At 42.1% G+C, this 27,167-nt stretch overlaps 1 protein-coding gene across 2 annotated transcripts; it reads right to left on the bottom strand.

The window, feature by feature from the left end:
• Window positions 1-216: 216 nt before the first annotated feature.
• On the bottom strand, window positions 217-26,418 carry rab40c (RAB40c, member RAS oncogene family). Of its 2 annotated transcripts, none has more exons than XM_063472486.1 (7): window positions 26,353-26,418; window positions 24,116-24,297; window positions 16,591-16,651; window positions 12,731-12,791; window positions 12,580-12,657; window positions 7,515-7,737; window positions 217-6,764 (listed from the first exon to the last, which is right to left on the bottom strand). In XM_063472486.1, the coding sequence occupies exons 2-7, from the start codon at window positions 24,255-24,257 to the stop codon at window positions 6,490-6,492; spliced, it is 840 nt and encodes a 279-aa protein (XP_063328556.1). In that variant the 5' UTR covers window positions 24,258-24,297; window positions 26,353-26,418; the 3' UTR covers window positions 217-6,489. The 2 variants fall into 2 exon arrangements, with proteins under 2 accessions (XP_063328556.1, XP_063328555.1); XM_063472485.1 differs by lacking the exon at window positions 26,353-26,418 and adding an exon at window positions 25,028-25,305.
• Between the last annotated feature and the right edge of the window lie 749 nt (window positions 26,419-27,167).

Here is a 27,167-nt window from a genome sequence, read left to right as displayed (position 1 = left end):
AAATACTCCCAACTGCAGTCTAAATACTTCCGGTTGGACGTCTTTTCAAACTAAAGCAACACAAACTTCCACTAGATGGCAGCATTCTCTAATAAAACACTGATTCACGGACTGTGCTCATGTTTTATGTGCATGAAATGATTTATTATTATTTTTTGAGGTGTTTATTCTTTTGGGCTGTAAAATAAACAAAATCCTGAGACAGGTTGACATCAACATTCAATACTTTTATTGTGAAAAATCTTCATACACATCGCCTTAAACTGTACAATCAATAATTTAAAAACAAGAAAGAAAAATGTTCAGCTTGATGTTTAAAGATCATTACCTCTCTCTCACTCACACACACACACACACACACACACACACACACACACACACACACACACACACACACACACACACACACACACACACACGCTCAGCAGCTTCAGCCAAAAAGACAGGAGTAGTGTTTTACTGGTCATTTTTCTTCTTGTTGTTACAAACATTCCCACAATCCTCTGAACGTTTTTGTGGTTATTCAAATAAAAAACTGTGGTTGGATGAACAAACACAACAACACACGAGGTTTGTTGTGCTGATGTCAAGAAAATAAAAGCCTCAGAGTGGGAGAAGCTAAAAACCTAAAAATGTTGGCAAAGAGATGAAACCTGATGGTGTGAGAGCTTTTTTCCATTCATGAACTTCCGTAACGAACGTTTAAAATACGTGTGAAAACTGCAAGAAAAGAAAAATGCTGAACCACGCTCACAGGCTCCTCATCAGGAGGACATTTTCTTCACTTCCTGCTGTTGTTGTGACTATGAGAGAGTTTCTGCACATTTACTAAAAACCATGTGATCATCACTGCTGATTTCCTTTTATTCAGCTGTGCTTCAAACGTAAAAGTTCCTCCAATTATTTACATGTATTTTCCATTGCGTGCAATAGGTCGGCAGCCTTAACATGAAATTTCCCACTCGTGGGACTAATAAAGGTATCTTATCTTATCTTCTTCTGGGACTCCATCAGAGCAGCGCCGCATGACTCACAGATCAGGAAAGATCTTATTTATCGCTGCCCGGCCTTTCTGTCAAACAAGCTGACTTTCCTCCCGTTGCTTAAAGGCACCCACCTTCCTGAACCTTCTTCTGACTGGCTAAAGTCTGGACGACTGCTGAGGGGCAGCTTTGGGTATTTGTGAGCTGTGCTGTCTGCAGAAAGGACTGGATGAAGAAATCGGCTTCTCTAAACCTTAATCAGAGCAGAGGCTGAACTTTGGCTTAACAGGGTTACGTCTACATATCGTTGCCTCTTTATTAGAACCAACAGACATGTTTAATATAGAAGTCTGGCATTATAACAGAAACATGCAGAGTGCTTTAAGTGTAGTTTACAATCCTGCTTGAAATGAGGGGTATGTCAAAATTTTTAGGACTGAAAACACAAAAACATTTAAAATGAATCGTCTTAATTCACATTAAAGTTGGTAAAATGATGTCACAGAGAGTGGACATGCCTAATATTGTATCTCAGACCATCTGATTGCACGTGGTAGCCAATCAGAAGAAAGCTGGTTTAAACGGGGAGGAGCTAAATTACTGTGTTTCAGGCAGAGGATGAGCTGAGGGGCTGCACAGAGGCTCGGTTTCAGATAAAGAAGGGTTATTTTGAACTGTGAATCATGCAAAGCTGCTCTGAGGGAGCTGGAAACGAGCCAAACGGGTCAGCTGTAAATCTACGTCATGTTTCTCCTTTAATCAGCGACTCATATCTCTGCAGTTTATCGAGAACTTAAACTCGGAATCTTCTTTATTTGACCTTTCAGGCGACTTGTGCGTTATTTTAGATGAGCAGCATTCAGCCCGATCGAGCTTCTATTTTTAGAAGCTTTGCACTAAAACACTTTCAGTGAGAGACCGAGCACAGATGCTGTTTACTGTGCTGAGATCAGTGAACATTAAACCACCATAAACAAGACTAATCTCATGGTTTAGCTATTCTTAGAGAACATTAGGCTGGTCCTGAGGGTGCTGCTGGAACTACAGTTAATGTGTGTGGTGGAGGAATAATCTGACTCTGGATCAGTGGGGGGCATCATTAAAGGTGAGAAAGGAGACAAAACAAAACCGAGTGGATGGAGAGGGCGCTCCCACCGACCGCCTGAAGAGACGCCACAAAACCTGGAACGAAGCGCAGAGAAAAAACGATCATCTGCAGGATTTTAAGGCGAAGGAAAAGAAGGCAGAAGCAGAAACTGAGGAGGAAACAAACCACGCAGCGAGCAGAGAGGAAGAAAGAGATGGAGATGAAGCTCTTCAGAGATCTATGAAAGGAGCATCTATTATTCAGCAGCTATGAATCATGGGACAGCGTGCAGAGGCGGCGGTGCAGATCAGAGGCAGAGAGAGAAGAAGACCTGCTGCTTTGGTTCCCGTGGGAGATCCAGTCGGAGGAGTTTAAAACGCAGCGACTCGGAAGACTTCACGTGTTCCGGCTCATTTCTACACGAGCGGCCGCTCGCACACGGAGGCCGACGCTGCGCTGACAGGAGAGCAGACAGGGCGGGAACACAGACGGCAAACACGAGGCGGACGGTCATTTAATTCCATCCTCGTGGTCGCAGCTTAATTCAATTATCAAGAGTTCACGTTTAACCTCCTAAGACCCGAACTCTTCCATGGCATGCATTTTTAATTTCTCTTTGATATTTGGGCTGATTGGGACCCAATGAATGTAAAAACAAAGAATTACCAGATTTTTTTTTTTACCTTATTTTTGTTTTTATGAAAAATCAGAGCCACATATGAGAATATTAGTATAAAATTTTGATAGAACAGTAGCAGTATAATGTCCTCGTAAGTGGATATCAGGCCCTTGTAGAGCAGAATTGAGTATTTTGGTCTAAATAACCCAAAATGTGATGTCCACATATGTGGACGCCAGGTCCTAGGAGGTTAAACGCACAGTCTGCTGTTTTTTTATTTCAAACATCAGGAAAACCAGCAGCAGACATCCTGAACACACGTCTGTGCTTCAGTCCTCTGAAAGGACCTGCAGCTCACTCCCACCTGACCCCTGACCCCCTCAGAGTCAGCTGATTTCTGCTGAATGGTTAATTTAATAACGCCATGCAAAGTTAAAAAGTTATTCCAACTGTCACGTGTGGGATTCGCGGCCACACGTCTGCTTTTATCTACATTTTGACACCGCGGTCGTCTTCTAACTCCGACTCCTTCTGGGTCTAAATTATTAACTAATGTAGTTTTTGTCACTCGTGAAAGGAGCTTATGGTTGTGACGCAAATGAAGGCGAGATTTTATCTTCAGATTGAGACTCTGAGTGGGCGGAAAACTGATTTTATCTAAAACACATTATTAATTTTCTCTGAAATGTGATGAAAATCACAGAATAAAAATTGCAAACAGCATAAAAAAGGAAGTTAAGCATCCTGAAATGAAGTGAAACTATTTATGCTTCCACTGAGAGAAAGACTTTTTATATTTTCAACATCTCCCGATTAATGTTCTGGTCTGTGAGACGTCTCAAAAAGTGAAAAGAGTCGATTAAAGCGTGAAAATGTTCCTCTCGCTGACATTTTGCTCTGACAGTTGATCTGCATTACAGAGAAGTTGGTTATGAAAGACAGCGAGTGACATTCAGAGCGGTCCGATAAACACGGGTCACTGTTTACTATCAATACTGGAAAGTTTCCACTTCAACACGAGCCTGACCAGCCGTGTGACTGGTTTCCTGTTTGCCCTCATCAGAACTTCAACTGTCACATCATCTGAACAGCTTTTCAGAAAGTCTCGGGCGTCGCTGCCTCTCCCCACGAGAGCTCAGGCAAAGCCTGAAACTGAAATAAACGTATGGCAAACACACGAGCAGACAGACGTGCGGGACGCCTGAACGTACAGCAGAGTCACAGCTGTCGTGAGCTAACAGCTGAGGAGACTCTGTGGGTTAAAGATGTGACCGGATGAGTAAAATGACACGCCACCCAATGAAGAGCAGCAGCTGTGCTCGGGTTAAACTCCTGAAAACTGTGAAAATAAAACCAAACATGTTACACAAAGAGCGGGCGCGACACTCAGCGAAGCCCGAGCGATCGCCAGTCCACCAAAATCACCAATCAGCAACCAAAGCAGAAACATGTGAGCCAATTATGTCGCAGCAGAGCTTCAGGACCGTTTCAGCTTCACTGCAGCAGACAGAGCCACGCTTCATCACAGTAAATATGATCATTTTAATCGGAAACAGCACGCCGATACTTCAGCGCCGTGTTGGGAAACCGTGTGCACGTGGAAAACTTCAAACTGTATTTTAGGCCAAAGAAAAGCTGCGTGCTGAGGCTCTCTGCCCACGCATTCAGATCTGAGCGCACAAAAACACTGTGGATATTTCCTCTGTGCTACTTCTGGCTCCTAATTAACAGTTTGCAGTTTTCAAATCTGCACGATTGGCCGGTTTTCTTTGTCTTCTGTGACTTTAAGTGAATTCGATTTGAACTTTTTGCAGTGAAAATCAGAGAAATTCAATGACAGCTGGAACATCTTTAGTGTGATTTGGGTTTTATTAATCAGTGATCAACTGTGACACTGACTGCAGCCATTAGGGTGACACCATATATTTGCTTCACTTCTGCTAATGATATAATGAACTGCTTTATGTTCTTTGTGCTCAATTTAGAGCTTCAGCTGACGATTGAGTCATAAAAGAGCGAAAAACCACAAATAATCTGTTTAAAATGCAATAAAACCCCAGAAAAGCAGCATTATTTAATGAAAGAAATCACTCGGTCCCTCGTCTCTGGGTCTCTCAGAATCAGCTGAATTTTTTATGTTCAATAACTTCAGTTTATTTAATGAAGCCAAGCAAAATTTTACCATCACACATGAATATCTTCAGAGTTAAAGGCCCTCTAATTACATAGGAATGGGTCCAAATTTGCAGTTATTCTGCATTTTTTGATCCCTCACAGCTAACAGATATCCACGTGAAACTTCCAGGGCTTAAAAAGATGTTGAAGCTCTGTTAAAAAACGCAAACTAATCGGTTTTAAACCCACTCCAAGCATCACAGTTTGTGCACAAGTGTGAGGAGACACATAATAATGCTCTTAATCCACCCTGATGTACTTCAAGATCCGATAACTCTGAAGACATTCAGAATGTGAAGGCTTCATTAAACGTAGCGAAGTTATCATATGTTGATGTTTTCAGTGAAGCCAACACATGGATTAATGGACTGCAGCAGTGTCACTAACTGCTCCGTTACCAACACGCTCATTCAGAGAGTTTGGGTGGAGCATCGCTTTGTGGCGAGTCTGCATCGGTGGCACGTTGTCAGAGAAGCAGCAGGTGAGCGCAGACGAAACTCTGCTGAGTTAGAAAGGTGTGACACGACAGGTGAGGCGTGAAATCTGAAAAGCATGATGAGAGGAAGGAGTGGGGAAAAAATCTGAAGCTCTCAGGTGAAAATGAAAACAGATGCACCACTGACACATAACCACACTAGAACACCAAATGTGGATCACTCCTCCACTGAAAATAGTCCCAAGCACATTTCCACCCCGTCTGAAAAGTTCAGTTTGGGTTTGTACATTTGATTGGCTGACTGTCACATGTGAAATATTGAACAACAAACACATTTTCCTAAAAAAAAAAAAAAATGTATATAAAAAGCGTGTTTAAAATAAATTCCTCAGTATAATCCGTCACATTTGGCTGCATTTAAGCGACAAATGGAGTCCATCAGAAGATCAGAAGATGAAGGGACTGCAAACTAAAAATAGGAAACTCTGAACCTCTGTGGATTTTCTAATTCATGGTTACTGTCGTGCTTTTAGCGATCTATCTGCTGCATGCTTGTTCACTTGGGCTCAAGGCACACTAACAAGTCTGGACTCGGCTCAGGCCGGGTCCTCCAGGGGTTTTTTGGAGGGTGGGGCCTCTAAACCTCTGTGGATTTATAATATAAAATCACTTTAAAACACACGTGTGCTGACAAAAAGCGACTGATTATTTCTAGTGTTTTGATGGTTAGCTTATCAGTCATAGAACACAAAATAACGGAGGTGTGGACAGAAAAAAGGAAACAGGAAAGGTGTGAAAGTGAAGGCTGCGGTGATGCACAGACACTGAGCGGCGTGCATCATGTAGAGTAACTAAATATGCGTTGGTGAGGGATCTCTGTTCATGTAGTAGCCTCTCCAGCAGGGAGGAGTTTCTGGAGTCTTTTCCTCTTGTTTTAGTGTAAATAAGATCAAAACGTTTGTAGTCACTCTCTAAATTTCCTGAGGCACCATTCGAACCCCTCCCCCTTCACCTGGAAAGAACATTAAACACTTGAAACATGACCTCGTGTAGGTGGGAGGTAGCGCTCATTCATCCCTTTATCCATCATTCCTGCTCTTCGGGTTCAGGGATTTCCTCCAGCTAACGACACCCTGCACATCTGTCTCCTGATCCCACGCCCAAGCTGCGATCCGGGGAGCGGCGCTTGTTAGGAGATCTTACAGTTGCTGCGGGTGCAGTTCTGCGGCGGGCTCTGCGGCGGACGGATAGACTTGGAGCGCTTCAGGCTGTTGCCTTTGGAGCCGCCGGCTGGGTTGGCCAGCGAGTAGGAGCGTCCGTGCATCATGACGGCATTCATTCCATTGGCCATGGAGAAGGACTTGAGGTGGGACTTGATTGCGACGGGCAGCGGGAGCTTATCGATGAGGTGGACCGGCGTGCAGGACACGATGGCTCTGCAGCAGAGGTCCTGCAGGCTGAAGACTGCAGAGAGGAAGGGAACAGGGACGAGGTTACCGTCAAACATCCGTTAAGGGAAAAATGTTAATGTCAGGTTTCAGATAAATGCTTTTTATTACCAATTTATGAACAGATTGTAACAAAACTAAAGAAATTAGACCTCTTTCGACTCTTATTGCCTGGAATAAACTGAGGACTGATTTCTATGTGAAGGACTTGAGTGACTTTTGTCTGTCTTCCTCATAGCAGCAGTTTGCTGAGGTTACAGGAGCTGCTGTAAACTTAGTGATGTGATTCCATCTGCTTTAATCTGACAGGAATAGAACATTCCTCTGAATAAAGCTGTCAATAAAGAAAAGAAAAAAAAATCGGAAAAGCAGGAGATCTGAAGCTGCTTCGAGGAGCACAGCTCAGACAGCTCGAGCTGCTTCTCTGACACACAGGAGGAAGCTCAGACTGAAAGAGGCGGCGAGTTTCAGCACACTGAGCCCGACTCTGTTCTCTACAAAGTCTCAAAGGACGTGCAGGACATCACTTCCCACTGCTTTATACTGTAATTACACACGAAGGAGACAGAGCGATGACAGGAATGAGCTCAAATTAATTAGTTTGAGAGAGCTTGTGTGGCGATATGACATCCATCTGCTGACTGGGCTCCACAGTGCTTCACAGACTCATTTTCTCTTGCTCTCGGGGGTAGTGAAAATCCAGCAGAGTGCAGTTTAACAAGCCATTTTTCCTCACTTTGATGCCCCCAGCTCCACATCCACCCACCTCTGTTGGGCCTCCAGAACTTCTCCATGCCGTGTCTCATGAGGACGATGCGCGACAACTCCGTGAACGACTCAATGACATTGAAGTTGCACAGCGGGCTCACTTCAAAGAAGGTCATGCCATTCTTCTCGGCGTACGCCCTCGCCTGCTCGGTGGGAACTTGCCGCTTGAAAGCCAGATGTAAACGGTTACCCACGAGGATCCGAGGCACGCCTGGGGCATGCTGGGAGAAAAAAAAAAAAAAAAAAGGACAGTTACCTACTGCTGTGAGATGATGTTTGAATTGGATTACTGGTGCTTTTTGCAACTTTAAGTCCCTGAAAGTAAAAAGGGGTTTTGCAAGTTAAGAGGAATGTAGTAAATAAGAGATGTTATGGCCACACAAAGTGACTGACGGAGGTTTGTTATTAATTCAACAGGCACAGGATGTCAGCATGCAGCGCGTACCTCTCTCTAATTCATCCCAATCTGTTCTGCCAACTGAATGAAACATGACTGCAGTGACCGTCACCACTAATCTGTTTCTTCTCAGAGTTTCTGTTGACTTTTCACACTCAGACAACCTCCAATGAGCTCATCTACCTTTGGCATTGGTACAGGTGTTCCACAGGGATCTATTCTTGGTCCTCTTTTATTTACCATATTATTTAAAAGCACTCACGTATATAAAACTTCTATAACTATTTCAGACTCTGGATGGACATCATTAGTACAGGTGTTACACAGGGAAGTATTCTTGGACCTCTTTTATTTACTAAAAACTCTATTACATCTTTGACTCAAAAACTGTAATGCACATTTTTACGCAGATGACACTACGTTATATACCACTGGATCTTCCCTTATCCTGATGACTGCAAAACTACAGCCTGCTGATACATTAAAGAAATATTTCAGCAAATGTAAATGTGTTCTAAACTACAATAAAACTAATCACATGTTATTGGTGAGGTCACTAAAAAACATAATTTGGTCTATACTCAAACCCTTCATGGTATTAAAATGTAAAAATTTGATTGGTGTAAAGTAGTGCTGGGCGATATGACGATATATATCGTGTGGACGATAGAAAAGTGTCTATCGTGCCATTTGTCTTCTATCGTTTATATCGTACTAACCCAAATTTTATAAATTATTACATGAAATATATAATTAACCCTTTACAACTGGTCGGAGCAGGCACACTCCGTTTTCCCTAACTATTTTTAAATCCCTGTAGAACTGGAACCACGTAAGGTAGTGCAATAATTTTTTTTTTGCATGTGAAACCGGAGTTGTACTTACATCTAATGCCATTAGCTTGTCCAAAGTCACGGTTTCCTTCCACATATAACTTTGCAAAAATTGCATAAGAAGCACTTGCAGCAACAAAAACACAATATTCCAAACTTGCAGCAACAAAAACACAATATTCCAGAAACAGGCTTTGCCGACGTTCATAAGACTTCCTACGTTGGCATATACGTCAGCGCGAACTATCGCACGTCCGCCATTACCTGCCCGAAACCGGAAGTGACGTCATTTTCGCGAAAGGGCCTTATAAGCCTATGTTGGTGTTTTTAAAAGACATGTTTGACTTTATGCTTTTCTGTATCGTTTCTGGGATGCTTAGAACTCAAATTACACTGTTGGAAATAGTTTATTTTGATGCATTATAATATTTATTTTCATTTTTCCTGTAGTATATAAAAATTAGTGTATCTCAAAAATAAAACTATGAAGACACTCAAAATAAATTTCTCGTGGTTGGAAACTTTTGTATTTACAGTTTTGAGGGATACACCTCTTAAATTTTTTTTTAACTAGAAATATATGTAAAAAACAAAAAATGATTTTCAATTTTTTTGTAGTTTATTGCACTACAAGTTTTTGCAATTTATGTAGTTACTATGGGATTAATGCATACATATTATTAAAATTTGGGCTATAACGGTTGTATTGATATATGGAAACTTGAAATACTCCCACAAATGGCACTACAGCATGTAAAAACATAAAGATAAGCTCTGGCGGACTTGGTTCTATGGTAGGTCTTAAAGGGTTAAATAGCCTGTGGCAAATATATTAGTGTTGTCTTCTCACTATACATGCTCTTAACTTTATGCAAGTAAATAATATGGTATAAAAAAATGATATTTTTCGCAAAGAAACTCCGTCTCGTGGTTTGCTGCTGTACGTGCACCCGGATTTGCGACATACTTTACGGTAACTCAAAACAAAGACTGCACCCTCGGCACTCGCTGTTTACAGACTGCGTACTTTCCAGATGACCACAGGTCAGGTCATATATCGTGATATATATCGTTATCATGATATAAAATAATTCATATCGTGATAAATATTTTTTCCATATCGCCCAGCACTAGTGTAAAGACCTCGGACTCAGAGTCGATACCACACTGACTCATATGGAACACCTACCAAGAAAACTGAAGATTAAAATTGGATTTTGCTAAATACATCTTTTTTCCCTTTTTTGAGGTTGTAAGATCATTCCACAATCTAAAATTTATCTGGACTTGATTGTGGCGATGATGTTTATATTCATGTTTGGCACATCCTGTCGCCATCATCTTTGGGTGTTTTCCACTATTAGAAACACCATCTCATATGCCACTGGCTCTTCCAATGATCCGGCACGATAAATTTGCAACCTACAAATTTCTCTGTGATGGTGATATTATTACTGTACTGTATATGAAGAAGCCAGATGGTCCTGCTTAGCAGCACAGCATGATGTTTATTTATAAGACTCTACTTCATCTTACATCTGAGCCCCTGTTGCATTTAAATATAATAACACTGTCTGGTCACAGGACACTTCTAACATTAGTTGGACGTTCTACTCACACTGAAAACTGGATTTAAATACTTTGCAAACCTATAAGTGAGCAACAAAAACACTATGAAGCAACACTTTGATTTCACTGGAACATGTATTTGTCTTTCCCCTTTTGCACATCCTTTTCTTAAGTGTCGGTGTCCCTTAAAATTAGATCTCAAAACTGACCTGTTAAAATAAAGAATACTACTAGAGAAAAAGAAGAAGAAGGTGGTGATTGGTTCAGTTTCTCTGTTTGTTAGCTGGACAGCTCAAAACATTATGCTTGAAAATTTTACAATCAAACTGACTCAGGAGTGATAACCATCTGGAACCAGGGATTTTTAGAAGGACTCTTTACCATTGTGAGATTATCTAATTTTGCCCTATCGTTGCAAATACAATCAAATTGAAACCTTCTGGGACTTTTCTCCGCTCTTTAACCACATTTAGTGACAGATGCATCAGATTCATCCTCACAGGCTGATGGTGTTTCGTCTCGCTGCTGAATGTAATTCACAGATTTTCTGCTGGCTGTGCAAATCATGATGTGTGCAATTTAGTAAATCCTCACAGCAGTCACACAGCAGCAGGATTTAAATTTCATAGATGCGGTTATTTGACCAGAATGGTTCTCATTAATCAACAGGAGAAGAAGGACAGCAAAAATGTGAGTTATTATTACCTCTAATCTGAGATCAGTTTTTAAAAAAGGAAAAATGAGATGAAATGACAATACTGTTATAAGGAGACAAAAGCACAGCAGAGGATTAAGAAAAAACATGTTTAGACTGTTTAATTATGTGGCAGCACCTGTTGTGCAGTTCTTAAGAATGTGGTCATGGCCAAAAGTTGAAGGCCGTGCCATTTCATTAGACCCGGTGCTTTTTGGTGCAAATAAGACTCAAACGGCACTCAAATGAACTGTTAAAAGTATTTACTGTCTTTAATATGTACTGATTTATGTATAGAAGTATTTAAAGCTTCAAACAGGAAATGCTGACTGACTGAACCAGAACAGAAGCTTGTTTTTGTTTTTCATATCTAGAAGTTGCAAATCCACACAGCACAGGAGCTGATTGGTCTACAATTTTATTTTCACTACTCTGGTAGCTGTAGGCATCACACCAACTTTTCCCTCTCCAGAGTTGAGATTTGGGGATTTCAGGACTTGCATTAGACGCACTGCAGACTTTCAGAAAATCTGAATATTTTAAACTTCTTTTTAAAGCTGAACGTCTATCATTAGGGACCTCCTGCATCATCATCCCTGCACACTTTGCTGTGTTACAGTTTTTTCTTTCCTCTTTTTTTCCTGCAGCATTATATTTTATCTTTCACTCATCTTGCAGGGATTATCTTAGATTGGTTTAATCTTACACTTAAACTTCGACGCTAAGAAAACATATATGAGTAAGCAGTGAGTTACTTAATACAGCCTTTGTATGTGTGTGTCCTTCCTGGTGACTTGGAAACAAAGAGGATGTCCTCTTTGTCTGTGTGTGTGTGTGTGTGTGTTGGTATTTTTGGCCTTTGGAATGTGTGTTCCCGTTTGGCCTTTCCTGCTCCACCTCCACAGAATTGAACACTTTTAAGGACAGAAATAAAAACGAGATAATTGACTCAAGAATCTCTGGAAGGCGAAACATAAACAGATGAAAACTGATGACAGTTTGCTGGCTGTAAACTGATTACATTCAAATATTTGATCACCAATTTTCTGCAACAAATATTGCACCAGATTTGCCTGAATATATGTTTAGATGTTCATATATTATTTTTTATCCTTTTTCCTCTGATGTTCACTGGTTTGTGTTACGGCTTGTTTATAGGAATCTCTATAAAGGACTCGTTTCTAGAGTCCAAGAAAAGCTGCAGTTCCTCTAACGTCCAGCAGAGGCTCCAGCAGTTAGTCAGTCCCCAGAGACTCCCGACAGAAACAAACATGTTTACAGCCTGACACAGAAACGGTTTTGGTCTCTACAGATAATTTCTCCTTCATAACAACAGTACAGGGGGAGAATGTTTTTATAACTCACCTGTTTACATCTGAAATCAAAGTAAGAGCATAAATTAAAACTAAATAATATTTTTAAACACAGCAGGACATGATGTAGAAAAGAAACCAGGCTCAAAGTGTGTGCAAACTCTGGATCTTTATGCTAATGCAGAGAATAATTCAGGTGTGGGTCACGTGGTCAGACTGGATTCATTAGAAACAAAGCCAAACTCTCAAAGACTCACCTCATCGATCTCTCTGATCCACCTGTCGATGCCGTCGAAGGACCACCTGTTGGTGATGTCATACACCAGCAGGATCCCCTGAAGAGAGACAAACGATGTCAGCGTGCAAACTCCAGCAGCATTTAAATGAATGCAGCTGTTTGCTCCTCACCTGAGCTCCGCGGGAGTACGAGCGAAAGATGGTGCAGAACCTCCCCTGTCCCGAGGTGTCCCTGAGGAAAGGCAGCACATTAAACACTCAGGTCTGTGCACCTGCAAGCAGATAAATCCTTCTTCTGCTTTCGGGGTAACCAGCACGAAAGCAGCAGGCTTCAGCCAACAGGACGGAAATCTGAGCCGACTTCTTTTTGGGGGTTTCAGATTCAGCAGAGCCAGCAGCGGTCCTCCAAACTGAGGCAAAAACATGCAACTCAATCCCCTTCATCCATCTATCTACAACACTTTCAGCCTGCTCGCGCTCTGACCCAAACCCTCCATGATCTGTCGCAAATGCCACAAATTTATATCAAAATGTGCAACTTGATCAGAGATAAGAGTGCTTTGGTCTTTGGTAGTGAGTCGCTTTAAGTATTTTTTATAAAATGAGTAAATGACTGCACTTTTTCCCACCACTGAAGTGATTTTGAAACCATCTTAAAGAGTGAAAGGTCCCGCCTACCTTGATGGTTTCCTGGTAAAATACTTCTGAGAGCACCAAAGTTTAAATGGGTCACAGAGCTCTGAGGGAACGGGTGTTTGGATATCTCTCAAGGCTTTTTCACAATTGCACTTTAAGTTTTGAGAAGATTTGAGTTTTCCCTTCACTCTGCATTCCAGAGTGATGACATCCACTCCAAGTTCTCTGCCTGCAGATTACTCTGGGGGAAAAAATGTCTTTCCCATTGTTTCACGCCCAGACCCTTCCCCTCCACAAGCACGAGTTATACATCGACGCACCGGCATTTTTCTCCTCTTTCACCTGATGTTAGAAAGGGGTTACTGTTGTGACACAAATACCGCCCCAGAATGGAGAGCGTGCCCAACAAAACTTCCATAGGGACGCATTATAAAACAGCTCCCAAACTTCAGCTGGAAATCAGAAGCAAATTTAATGCTTCAATAACAACTAAACTGGGGATGAATCCACCTGGTTAAACTATACTCATTATCTAACAAATAACATGGCTGTACTGTGCTAACAGACTGCTCAACAAGCCAATGCCGGCAGGAAGGTCAGATTCGACCTCCAGCTCTCTCAGTCCTCATACAGACGCGTCCCCGGGCAAGATGATCAATCCTAAATTGCTCCTGATGCACCGATTTGAAGTGTGAGTGACACAGAACAGGCTCTTAAAAGCAGGGAAGAAAGTGCTGCATTAAGGTGTGTGTGAGCTCTTGAACGTGGCTTGTAGTGCAGAAGCAGTAACAGTAGAAAAGCATAATAAAACTATCAGTGCATTTACGGCTCCCTGTCATCTAAACATGGGTTCAATATATAAATAAAAGACAGCAAGATGGTAACGACGATGATGGTGGGGGCTTCAGTGTTTAGACACAGTTTGTGGTCAGACTGGGTCTTTGTTTGCATCTAAACCTGTGAAGTTCACTGTATCTCAAGCATTGCATTTCCAACCCACCACTGTGTGAAAAGTGTCCGTGAGGTAGTTCCTACTACAGCGAGCAGCAGCAGGACTGCACATTCCTACAACTGCATGCACACAGACTTAAAATATGGTAAATATAAGGACGTCTGAGCTGTGGGCACAAGATAACAATAGTCTCAAGGCAGTTTAAATTACATATAATCAGTGCAGGCTGTGGGTTTGGCTCAAAATCAGAATCACTTTATAGTTCTGACTGGTTTATTCTCCAACACAGTAACTTATTTATTCAGATACTTTGCAGGTCAGACGTGAGCTCAGCCTGCAGTCTCACAGAGAGCTGTACAGACCAGAGAACTCATGAGGGACAGATTTATGCAAACCGGATTGACACACGGAATGAGAATAAAATCTTTTTTCAGGTTTAAAAACCAGCTGCTCCGCTTTTCCAAGCAGCATCAGTCCATCTATACGCGCTGTCGTCTGCGAGGATCATCTGTTGTGCAGCGTACCAGAAAAGACAAACATTTTCTGGCTTCTTTACGCCTGCACACCTCCAACTTCACGAACCGCATCCTTACTGAAGTGCTTTTAAAAAGTCCCAAATGTTTATATAACAGCTGCATGCTGATGGTTTTCCCAATGAAAATAGTCCCTGTGCTTGTTGGGGACTATTTTCAGCAGCAGATTAATCCACGTCTGGTGCTCCGGTGAGCATTCGTGGCACCAGGACGGCGTATGTGGGCTCGAGTCACAGTAAACTAATGAGGGGACATGTAAACAATGGACAACATGGAGCCTCGTGGCTCAGAATAACAAACTCTGATTCTTGTTAGGTGAAACAATTTCATGTTGTCCTTTTGGTCTTATCGTGGATTTGATGGTAATAACAATCCCAGAAGTTTTCAGTATCTGCTGTTTTCCAAACCAGAGACTCAGAGGAGCCCGAGTCACCACACAGAAACAAAAAGGAAGCCGAGGATGAAGGAAGAAAAAAAAAAAAAAAAAGAGCGTGAGCGAGAGGAAGAGGGTGATATTGACACTGTAAAACAGCGAGGAGAGGAGGCGAGACTGAGGCAGCAAAATAAAGAAGATCCTGCATCACGCAGCTGCCTTCAAACTTCTTTCTTTACACAGAAGACGAGGTGTTGGTTCCCCCCTCAGGAGTCGAATTCCTTGGCCTACTTCCACCAAACAGGCCTCGCCTAGCACTGCAGTGTCTTCACAGACAAATACGTGAATCTGCTGCGACTCCACAGATACAGGATTACTTCACCGACATGACAGCGTGCAAAGAGACCATGCACGTGCACCTTGCAGCTTTAAAATCATGGCCGTTATGAAAGCTGTGAGCTGAAAGTATGGGCACGTGACAGAAGGGCTGAGACACGGAAGATGATAAGAAAAAACTCAGTGTGGGAAACAAATCTGACTGTAATGCCAGTAAAGGCTGTCTTCATTGCAGTGAGATTCCTCTTTATCTTCAGAAACATCTACTGGACTATCTACTGGCAGGTGGAGGTGCTGTTTACTTCCTCCTTCTAAGGAAATGACTTCACTTGTATGGGAGTTGATACGAGCTGGTTTCCTCCTGAACTGCCTCTCTCCTGGAGGCTGCTAGCTATTCATTGGCTTTGGTTTGATTGTGCAGCTTCACGTTAGCACGTATTCACCCGTTCTCTGTGGTCTGCTAGTTTCTGTGCTGTTGTAAACAAAGCGAGGTAGAAGACGGTTCTGCAGTACTTTGACACAGAGGCTGTAATCCAGTCCACTTATTACTGACCCACTCTCTGTACAGGCGTGATGATGCTAGCCACACAGCGTGTGATGCTTTGCATGGTGTGGAGTGCCACAGATGACTCACAGTTTGTACAGATGATGTTTGGCCTCGTCCCTCAGACTGGGCTCAGCGTTGCCTGCTGTTGTAAGTTTAGAGTCTTTACTTTCAGACCCATCATTAAAGTCTGTTTTTACTCCAGTTTAAACTTAATCAGTTTAATATATTCTTCTTCTATTTGTTCATCTTTATGTGGTTTTTAAATTCACGTGTTTCCCTTAAATGTTAATCTGCCTTTGCTCCCCTCACTTTGGCTCATCTCCTGTTGCTTTTAAACGTGCTACATAAACAGAAGTAACTGAGCACATGCATGCCTTACTTCTTCTCTTTATTCCCTCCAACTCTGTGTTCAGACTTAGAGATAATAAAACTGTGTGTGCCTGCTGTTTTTCCAAACACAGAAAACAGAATTAGGAAGGGAAGAAAAAAAAAAAAACTGCTATCAATAAAAACTTTTCCCATTCCTCACTAAACCAAAGGCATGCCCCATTTCTGCTTTAATGTGACCAAACTCTGGCTTCAGGCCACAGACACATACTGCAGGATTTTAGAGTGGATGCAAGAAAAAATACAAAAATAAAACCGTGTCCTTACCACAGCTCCAGCTTCACTCTCCTGCCGTCCAGGAGAATAGTGGTGGTTTTGTAGTCGATACCTGGACAAGAAGAGAGCGAGAGATGGGCATTAGGGAGATAGAAGCACAGAAAATGATAAAAATCAATCAAGTACAATAGTCAGAGAGAGGCTGGAGGAAGTGACTCATCATCACCATGAACACTTGAAACACGACACAGACGACCGTGACGTTCTTTAAAAATGTCCCAACCACGTGTTTAGGAATGATAACAAACACAACGCCGCTCTTTCATTGCTCTGATTGTATATCTAAACAGTGTATTTCATATGGTGTCAGTTGCATAACAGATAATATCAACTCCTAAATAAGTCATTATAATAGTAATATAATCAGGTGGCAGTTTAACGCTTTGCTGTGCTGCTAAGAGGATCAAAAAAGTCATTAAAACCATTAACGTTGAGACTGAAAGCTTCACCTGATCCTTCAGGTGAGTTTACGTTTTAGCCATTACACCTTCATCCATCCATCACAAAATGCCGTGACAAACCTTCGCGTGTGACCTGTAACGAGCCTTTACACGCCGTGTTTACCGTTTAGCCATCGTGATGGAGGCGGACTGTGGCGTGGCGCCACACGCAGCTAACAGCTCGTTCTGTTCTGTCCTTGTTGTTCAGCTCTGCTCTGACAAACCTGTCAGACCGCTACACCTGCCACCCCACCGCGCCACGTCTGGACATGTTCCTGAGGTTTGCACTGAGCCTGCTACCACCTGAGGCCTCACAGGTGAGCCACACAGGTGAGCCACTGAATAATCCGTTTCTCACCTCTGATAAGATGTCTATCTTTTCGCTCAACAGGTTCTTGTGTCACTAAATGGTTTTTGTGTTTTTATCCTGGAGTCTAATTAGACCAGCTTTGCATGATTCACAGTTTAAATTAATCCTGACTAAAGACTGACCACAGACTCTGGACTGGATTAAGATCAGGGATGTTTCCTGACTGTGGATCTATAAGGTTTATTTGATAATGAAAGTTCTCACTTCATTATGCTGAAAAACAGAGACTGCCACCAAACTGCTCCTGGAAGAAGTTATTTGTGTTTGGTATGTTCAGCTATTAAAAAACAGAAGCACACAAACGGATCAGCCTGGAGCTCTGATAAGAAGGGTGAACACTGTAAATACAGACTCTTTGTTTCTCAGTAAAACTCTTTGAAACTCATGAAATTCTCATGAATGTTCTTCACTGTACCACAGAAACATGTAAAAAGTCCTGCATTACATTCCCACAGTTTCACTTTTCCTCGCTGCCCTTTAAGTCGAAGCTCAGCGAATCTTCAATCCACAGCCATTATTAACACTAATGAAAGAGACAATAGCTCTATCAAATGTGACTGTGTCAGCCTCCGGCGGTTAGCAGGACCACATTACTAAGATCTTCCAATTTTCCTGGCAACATCAAGCTGCTGCCGAGCTTAAGTGCTGAGCTCAGGCTGGCCTAATTGAATCGGAGCGAGTGCAGGGCTTCGTAGCGAGCGCTTCCTTTCCCCTCATATCCAGGGCGCACTTAGGACATCCCAGATAATCAATAGCTTCTCTAATGTCTCAGCTGAAAACTGCTTCTATTCTGGGAACGGACTCACTTTGTGGGAGAGACGTGTGAAGCTTCAGGCTTTCAGCTTTTGCTTAGACCGCGTCGAAGAGGCTTTGACATGGTCGCAAATTAGAGCGCCTCATCTAAAAGCGCTGCGCAGTTCAACTCTTTCCACCAGAAGCTAAACACAAGCCAACATGCTGCAGAGACTGCTTCTGTCTCATTCACAAGTCCAACACAATGAAAATGCAGTTTGATGCATCATATTTCAGTTTAATGCGCACTTCCATCTGTCATTTATAAAACCGCCTGCAGACATATCACATTACCAGCACTGACCATACTGCAGGAAAAACACTGATGGACCAGCTGTGCAGTTCATCAGCTGCTTTCACCTGAACCTTTTTTGTATTTTTTTAGATGAGAAGTTAGAATAGAATAGAATAGAATAATCCTTTAATTGTCCCACAAGGGGAAATTTGGTTGTAACAGCAGCAAAAAGACACATATACAGACAAACAGTACACAGGACACAGAACAGAAACATACACAATTTTTCTTAAATATTTCTCTAAATATTTTTCTTAAATATAAAGTTCTTCCTTTTTACACCATCAGAGAGTGATCATAAATACTGCATCTCCCAGCAGGGACCCGTTCCCTCCAGCCAGCATCTGAGGAATCGTGCCACAGGACGAAGCTGCCTGTTGGCACTCAGCAGCATCACGGAGACCCTCCCTCAGTTCGTGTGTGTGTTTGGAGATGGGTACACTTCAGCCTCTCTAAGCCAAATTAAATGTTTCACTGCAACAGCTGTAGGTGATAAAACCCTGGCTGTGACGGGGGTCCTCTCCTCGACTTGATCCCTTCACTTTCAGCCAGTTTGAAAAACAGAAGTGTCCCAGAAACAACAACAGTGAGCATAAAAAAAAAAAAAAATCAGACAAACTCCAAGTCCACTGTGGACTGAAGCTGGTGGAGTCTGCTCTGCTGGCTCAGTGTGAGCTCGGTGTAGCAGCACATAAACCAGTTCTCCACCTGCTAGTTGGAGATTCTCTCCATCTTACAGATCAGAACTGCCCTCGCCAGCTGCAGTCGATGCCCGTCCTATTACAGGACTAGGAACTAATTAACACGGAGGACCACCACGCCAGCAGCACGGACTGAAAAACAGACGCCTACCCTGGTATATATCATAACACTGTTTCTCATCACAAAGCCATCAGTGACTCAGAGGTTCTTCTAATGATGATGTTAACAGGCTTCAATTTCATTACTGATGCATCTACTGATTACTTCCCCGATTGATGACTAATCATTCGGTCATGATGAATACCATCAGAGAGGAAACAGCTTTGAGGTTTTGGACCAACTTCTTAGAGAAGGAAGCAGTTTTTGCATTAAAAAACAAAAACAACAAATCCACTCAGGACTGTTGCTAGCCGATCAGATGATAAATGAAATGTTTGGTGCTGCCCTGCTGTAAGGCCAGCTCCTAAACAGTCTGTAAAAGAGGAAGCAGCCACATTTGATGAGAGGAAGATCAAAAGAATTCAAAGAGCTTCATTAAATATGGAGTGCAGAGCGGATCGCAGCTTCGATGGGGATGTTTGTGCCGACGGAAGCGCTGCTATTGATTTCCATCCCTCTGGCAAAGGCAGGCTAGAGTGCCTGCGAGGACCCTGAATATTTCAGCAGGGAAAATCAGGACAGAAGGACAGATTTTGATTGGATAACACTGTCCTCAGGCTGTGATTAGCTGGCTGTCGGGTTTGGGGGTGCCAGCTGGATAGACCGGTCTGTCACATTTCCTGCTCTGTCATTAGAGTTTGTGTGCTTTATCGATCACAAATCAGACATCCATCAACGGTACCAAACGCCTCGCAGAAGATACAAAGACACGTCTGCGATGCACGAGAAGACGGTGACTGTTTTCATTATCAAACCGATTATAGATCGAACACTTCACAAACCCACCGTTTCATCCATACCTCAACCTTCTTCTCTGATGAGGATAACTGGAGTTCACAAATCTATACATGTGTTCATGCTGAGGGTCTCTACAAACAATCCTTATGAACTGAATGATAACAAGGAATAATAAGGAATTAGGCTTTAACCTTTTTTTTTAAACTTATTCTAGTTCAAACAAAGCAGAAGACAGAAGGTCACAACAGTGACGAGCACATTAAAACCAGATCTGGGAATTTCCAAACATCTGGGGATAAATGAAGTAAATCTTTTTATTCATCAAAATGACTTCCATCCTTGCTGGATGTCATTAGTCTAATTTCTTTGAACTATATCCCAGTGATGCTGGAAGAACTGCGTTTAAGCCGACCAGCCAGAAGGAGGAGGCTGTTCCAGCGTTTAGGAGCCTCAAAAGCACGGTCGCAGCTAGACGAGTTAACCTGATGATCAGACTGCTGGAACACGGTCTCAGAGAGTCTGCTTTGCAGGCTCGAGCCGTGTCGGGTAATTAACGACATTTTAAAATTATTTCACTTTGAGGCAATAAAAAGAACCAAAACATGGCTGACGTTAGTTCTAGTTAGCGGCACAGCTGCTGTGCATTAATAATTTCTAAGAGGATTTCAAATAATTTCCCCTGATCTGAGATATGCTTCATGGCAGCCATCTGATAACAGCAGGCTTTAGCAGAGAAGACAATTAAAAAAAGCTAATTGAAAAGACATCTCAGTGCATCAGTTAGACAAATGAGGCTCTTAAACCTTTCTTATTTCAGTGCACAACAATGAAATATCCCCAAAGGACTCGACCAAGCTCAGCCCTCCATTGTGTTGTTATTATGATGGACTGGTTCACTTGACAGCATCACCGCTGCTGCTTGCAGGCCGGCTGATTCTCTTCCTCCTTATCTTCTAAAGTGACGGCGGGTTTAGCGCGAGGAACAAAGAACTGGAAGGTAAATGAAAAGTTGAAGCTGGACTAACAGACTGACACAGTGCCGGAGACGCATTCTCACCGGGTAATTAGTCATAATTAATGTTCGTTTCCATCTGAAGCTTTAAAGCATTTAGATGGTCGTGATTTTTTAAATGTAAAAGTTTGGCACTTTGTCTGTTTTTAAAGGTGGTTTAAAGCTTTTATAGCACCTATATTAACAGAACACACTGTCGTCAGCTGGATTCATACTAGTTTACTCCTCCAGTCTCCATCTGCTCCACTCTGTGTGCGAGGAGGTGCACTCGCAGTGAGACTGAGAGCAGTGAAACTAATGAGGCCAAAAATAACAACAGGGATACTCTCACACTGAGATGAGTGCATTTTTCACTTTACTTGTTATCATTTATTTCATTAATAAACATCAAGTTGACTCTAATGACAAAAACATGACTCCCATTTTCTTCTTCTTCTGACTGTGAAATACCAGCTTCTTGAATGTACCCTGGTATTGAATTGGTGTCTGCAGATACTGAAGCAAAGGCACTGGCATTGTATCGGAAACAGAATAAATTGGATCAGTGCACCAACTATGCATACGCCCCAGGTGGCGCTCTTCAAAGAAGGATAACAGGAATGACTACTCAGCCTTCAGCTGACCATGTCCACAAAAAGTATAATACCTTGATTACAGACGGACAGCTGGAGACCCGACAGCTGAGCGCTCCTTCCCGTTATACTTCTTAAAGACCACCGGTTGGTTCATGTGAATAGTTGGTGAATTTTAATGTAAATCTCAAAGGAAAGTCTGCGTGGCTACAAATAACAGCCAGGCACACGCACGGTCACCGTCTGATGATGGTCCCAAAGTCAAACGAACACTGCAGCATCACTGAGAGTTAAAAACTGTCTAAATTCTTTCATCTGTAATAAAATGATCAGCGTTGCTGCTTTACCAGGTGTAACTATGAAGTTTAACATCCAGGCATCCATGAAAACAGAATTTATTACATTTAATAGAGTTAGAATTTAGCAGAAGTTAGCTCGCTAGTTACCTAAGCATGATATAGCATGTTCTGACTGAGAGATTTCTGAAAAAATTCAAACGTACAGCTCTGCTGTCACTTCCAACATAAAGAAGACGGAAAACTAAACAGCAGTGACGTTTGTAGGGTTACTGAAGTTGGGCTAGCTGGTATATAATGATGTGCTACGTGATCGCTAGCTACACAGCTGTGTTAGCTTAACATAAACAGTGAAGCTGGAGGATGAACTCTAACTTTTTTCCACTCGATAAAAGTTAACGTGAGGGTTCCTGATGGTTAGAGACAAATGCAATCGCATGGCAGGATGCTGTAAACGGACCAAACTTCAGTCAGGAGAACAACTGAGATCATCCATCCACAATACCAGGTTAGTCATTAATATACTGCAACAACATGGGAATAGAGCAGCTGTGATAGAATACAGCATTAATGAATCAATGGTACAGAAGTGGAGGAAGCAAGAAGAATGAGTTGAATAAAGTTTGATTTATCTGACTGCTTTGTTTTGCTTAATGTGCCTTATAATCCCGTGCACCTTATGGTCCGAAAAATAAGTATTTGACTTTTTTATTTGGCACACTGCAGTTTAATGTTGCAAAGCACCTCTTTTTAACTTCAGTGGATATTATACATGGTTATGCTCAGGATATGTCAGCCCATTTCTACTGGAAATGCCTTTTGGTTAAACGTTCAGCAAGGAATTTGCATTTGCACTGTTAAATTTTTATATAACTTTAATGCACATAAAAAACAGCTGCTTGCTTAAGTGAAAATAAATGGATGGGTTTTTTTGTGCTAGTAAAGTTGTGGAGTTGTATTTTGTCTCGCATCAATTATATCATCAGTTATATCGTTATCACAAATTTTCAAATATATATCGTGATAAATATTTTTGGCCATATCGCCCTGCTCTAGCTGCACTATTCTCTTGAATGACAGGTATTGCCACTCAGACAAAGCGTTGACATCACTGCTGCTATACGTAGAAGAAGTTGAAACCAGGAGCAAAGAAATCACAGTTTCCACCAAAAAAGTCTTGTCTATTGCAACATCCACCTCTGTATGATCCGTGCTTCTGTTATTAAATATGATTAAAGTCACGGCAAAAAAACCCACACTTGTAAACATGCCTGTCTTCACCACATGAAGCATGCGTCGAAGGGTACAAAACATAAAAGGTGCACGAACGGCCAAAATGACACCAAAGTGTGCCTTGTGGCAGTGACAAGGATGAAAAAGGTGACAGGTCATGACAGGCACCACTGTCATGACCTTAACTTCATCCCAGGTTACGTTCAGTTGAGTTTCTGTTTAAAGACTCCTGGTTTCCACTGACTCGTCTGACAGTATGCTCTAAGTGCAACAGAGAGTTAGGAATACATTTTATATTTTACTAATGCCATCGGATGAAGCTGTGCAGCAAAGTTCCAGCTGAAAATGCTTCCCACTGTGTCGGGAATTTGCATGTATGCAGTTGGTGATGAATGAGTAATAAAAATGTTTTCATGTTTAGTCTGTTTCACACTGCTGGAGCTGCAGTTAGTTGATCAGAGATCTATTAGAGAGACATTTATTTCAGTTACACCTCACTGAACTCCTACACTGAAGGTGAGATCTTCTGACCTCCATCTGTACCTCCATAGCAGCTCAAAAACAGCTGATGTTGTTAAACTAAAACACGGCCTGCTCTGTTTTTCCCCCCACAGTTGGCCGCCGCTGAAGGTGTTTAGAAATAAGAAGAGGAACTATGCTCACTGAATAATAACCTGTTTTTATACTGACATCAGAGAAAGCATTGTTTATCCACTATGTGCAACAACAATGCACACACACATCTATGACCGCCTGACTCACTGCTGTGTTGTGAAGTTCAGTGTATGTGAATGTGTCATTGTACGCTCTCCACAGCAGCAGCGGTGGTGGCGTGCGCAGCTTGTATGTTCAGGACTTCAGTGATGAGCCAGCAGGAGCCCGATCAGCTGAGGTGGGAGTGACTCACCACTACTGTAAGCATAAGGGGACTCTGCAGATCCATCCTGCAGGCTGTCCAGGATCTCGCCTTTGCCCACGTCGCTGTCTCCTACCAGGAGGAACTTCAGCAGGTAGTCGTAGCTTTTCACTGGGCTGCCCTGGCTGCCCATCCTGTCTCACATGGAGGTCGAGGGAGTAGTCTCCAAGAAGCTGAAGGGGAAACCAAACAGCACCCTTACGCGTTGCTATTCCCTGATACACAGTCTGTTATGCCATGAATGTCCCGCATGCGGGTCTGGGAGTCTTTGTTTTGCCTGTTAACAGTCTTCTAAACTGTAGGTAGTTTAATTTCAGGCAAAGAAAAAAAATAGGAAAAAGGGGGTCACAGTCTCAGAGGAATGTCCTGTTTGGCTGCCAAAAATGTGGTTGTGGAAAGTAAAACATTGTTAAAGATAAGAGCAATAATAGTTTTGGGAGGGAGGAAAAACTGGCACTGACAACTTAAAATTATGTTAAAAAAAGAACAAAAGACTTTTCTTTGCGAGATTAAAGATTAAAGCACATATTTAAAGTGTAACTGGAGCTGTGGAATGATTGTTGTAGTTGCAAGAAAATATGATTACTGTTTGCACTTACTTTAAACTAAGTCTAGCAGCTGTTGCTTATTTTTAAAGCAGATCTTTTTTGTGATACATCAAACTCCCAAACCTGGAGGGTGTCTTTTTGTTGTCATTTCAGCGCAGCTTTCCGGCTAACAACAGGCTAGCTCCAGCCCCGCTAGCTAGCTTAGCTATTATCCCTGCTGCTGCTATCCCAGACTGCTAAAACAGTAATCATATAACGACACCGAAGCGCTAATTTTAGCCATGCACAGGTTTAGCTTATTGAATAACTTTCTACAGAATAAAACAACGATATTGCTTTGTAACAGGCAGCTAACCGCGGCTGGGCTTCAGCGGGAGTCTGAGTGATTTCAGGCCGTCTGGATGGCTTTCTTCAGACCGAGATGACAAAGATTCCAGTAACTTCACTGTAATCCAGAAAATTCCCACATCTGTAGCGGAATCAAAAGGCCGCGGAGCATCTACGTCCAGTCCAAATCTCTGTGAGTGATCTCAGTCCGTGCTGTTTCCATTTTTCTCCATTATCCTCAGTCATAACCACACATGAAGCCCCTCAGTGCTGCTCGGCGGATACAGCGACGACTGACCGAGTTCAGCGCTGACAGATCCGTCCTCTCTGCTGTCCCCGCCCACCTACAACATCGCCCCGCCCATTGGGTCCGCGCCGACACGAGCCGCGACTTCCATTGGACAATGGAAATACCCATCAAAGCGTGCTGTCAACGCCGCGCAGATGGCGCTGAGGGAGAATGTGCACAACAAAGATGATTCATTTCTCTGTGAGTGTAAACAGAACAAAGGCAGAAAATTCTCATCACGTGGGATAAACTGGATCAAATCAAAGCTGCGCCCCATCAGTGAGAAAAACACAGAAAAATAACCGCGGAAACAAGCAGAGGGGAAAGAAGGACGACAAATAAATACATGCATAAACGGTATACTTCTGTATTCTTTTCAGTGCGTGTAGACTGCAGTATGAAAAATAAATAGATAGGAAAATGAATATGAACGAAATTAGGTTAAAGAGTAAAAATTTATATAAACAAATATATGAATGCATAAATAACACCGTACCACTTACTTATTTATGTATTAATATTTTCTCTTCATTCCACCACTTATTTCTTTGTTTATTCAGTTCAGCATGTACGAAAACTATAAAGAGAAGATATATAAGATATTTTTAATAGAAAGTAATTTTTTTTTTTACAAAGTGGAAGGTGGAATATTATCAGTGTTGGGAAGGTTACTTTTAAAATGTATTCCATTACAGATTACAGAATACATGCCCCAAAATGTATTCTGTAACGTATTCCGTTACGTTACTCAATGAGAGTAACGTATTCTGAATACTTTGGATTACTTAATATATTATCATGCTTTTTACAACTACATGAATGTACTATTGCTGTGATTTATTACTGTTACTGAAGGTCCGCGGCTCCGAACCGTAGTAAAGGGACCTCTGGCTAATACGGTTCCGTGTTGGGCTCGTAGCTGAAAACTAGCTTTACTTTGTTGTCTGGGTCAACTTTGCTAGCGAGAGACAAAGAGAGACGTTGAAAGGCTGCTACAACGGGACTTATTGTTTCGGAGGAAAACACGAACACAGCGTACGGTCGAGTCTTAATAGCTTACTTACAACTGGGCTCGTCAGGCACTCTTCTTGGCTGCAGTGGTTTCTGCTGGATGACAGCTCCTACTTTTCCACTCTCCTTTTTCTCCCTCCCTCGCTCACAGACACATAACGTGTATGGCAGTCCATTCTCCCTGCAGCACGGACTACACTGCCCATGATGCTACATTCTTTAGAGCATTCTGCCTTAGCATTCTAGCTTAGCACAACAACAACAACAAAAAGGCGCTCTCTCACCCAGGAAACACACACAGAGAGAGAGCGTCATCCTGTAACCATGGCAACCGTAACGCTGCCGCCTGGAACAACAGAACATAGCTGTCAAACAAACCCAAACAGTCCTGACCCGCGACAATATGAAACAGGAAAATACCGCCGTGTAATCCATTTATTTCAACAAAGTAACTGTATTCTGAATACCACCTTTTTAAACGGTAACTGTAACGGAATACAGTTACTCATATTTTGTATTTTAAATACATCACGGCGGTACATGTATTCCGTTACTCCCCAACACTGTATATATATATAGATTCAAGATTCTTTATTTGTCACATGCATAGTCATACAAGTACAACACACAGTGAAATGTGTCTAATAAGAACAGACACTACCACTAGATATTTAAAGTATTATATTATTTATTGTGTATTGTGTATTTATTGTGTTTTGTTACTTAGAATAGAAAATCAAATAAATGAATGGGGTCAAATAGAAAAACACCAAAGTAAATAAATAGGAAAATTAATCCAGTAACTTATAGTTAATGTTCATCTTGCTGCATTTAATAACATGTGTTGTAATTCTGCCACCATCATGTG

This window comes from Pelmatolapia mariae, linkage group LG4 (genome assembly GCF_036321145.2).
Source record: "Pelmatolapia mariae isolate MD_Pm_ZW linkage group LG4, Pm_UMD_F_2, whole genome shotgun sequence".
NCBI classification, from domain to species: Eukaryota; Metazoa; Chordata; class Actinopteri; order Cichliformes; family Cichlidae; genus Pelmatolapia; species Pelmatolapia mariae.
Note: the sequence above shows the minus strand (reverse complement) of the source record. Positions and strands in the feature narration are given on the sequence as shown.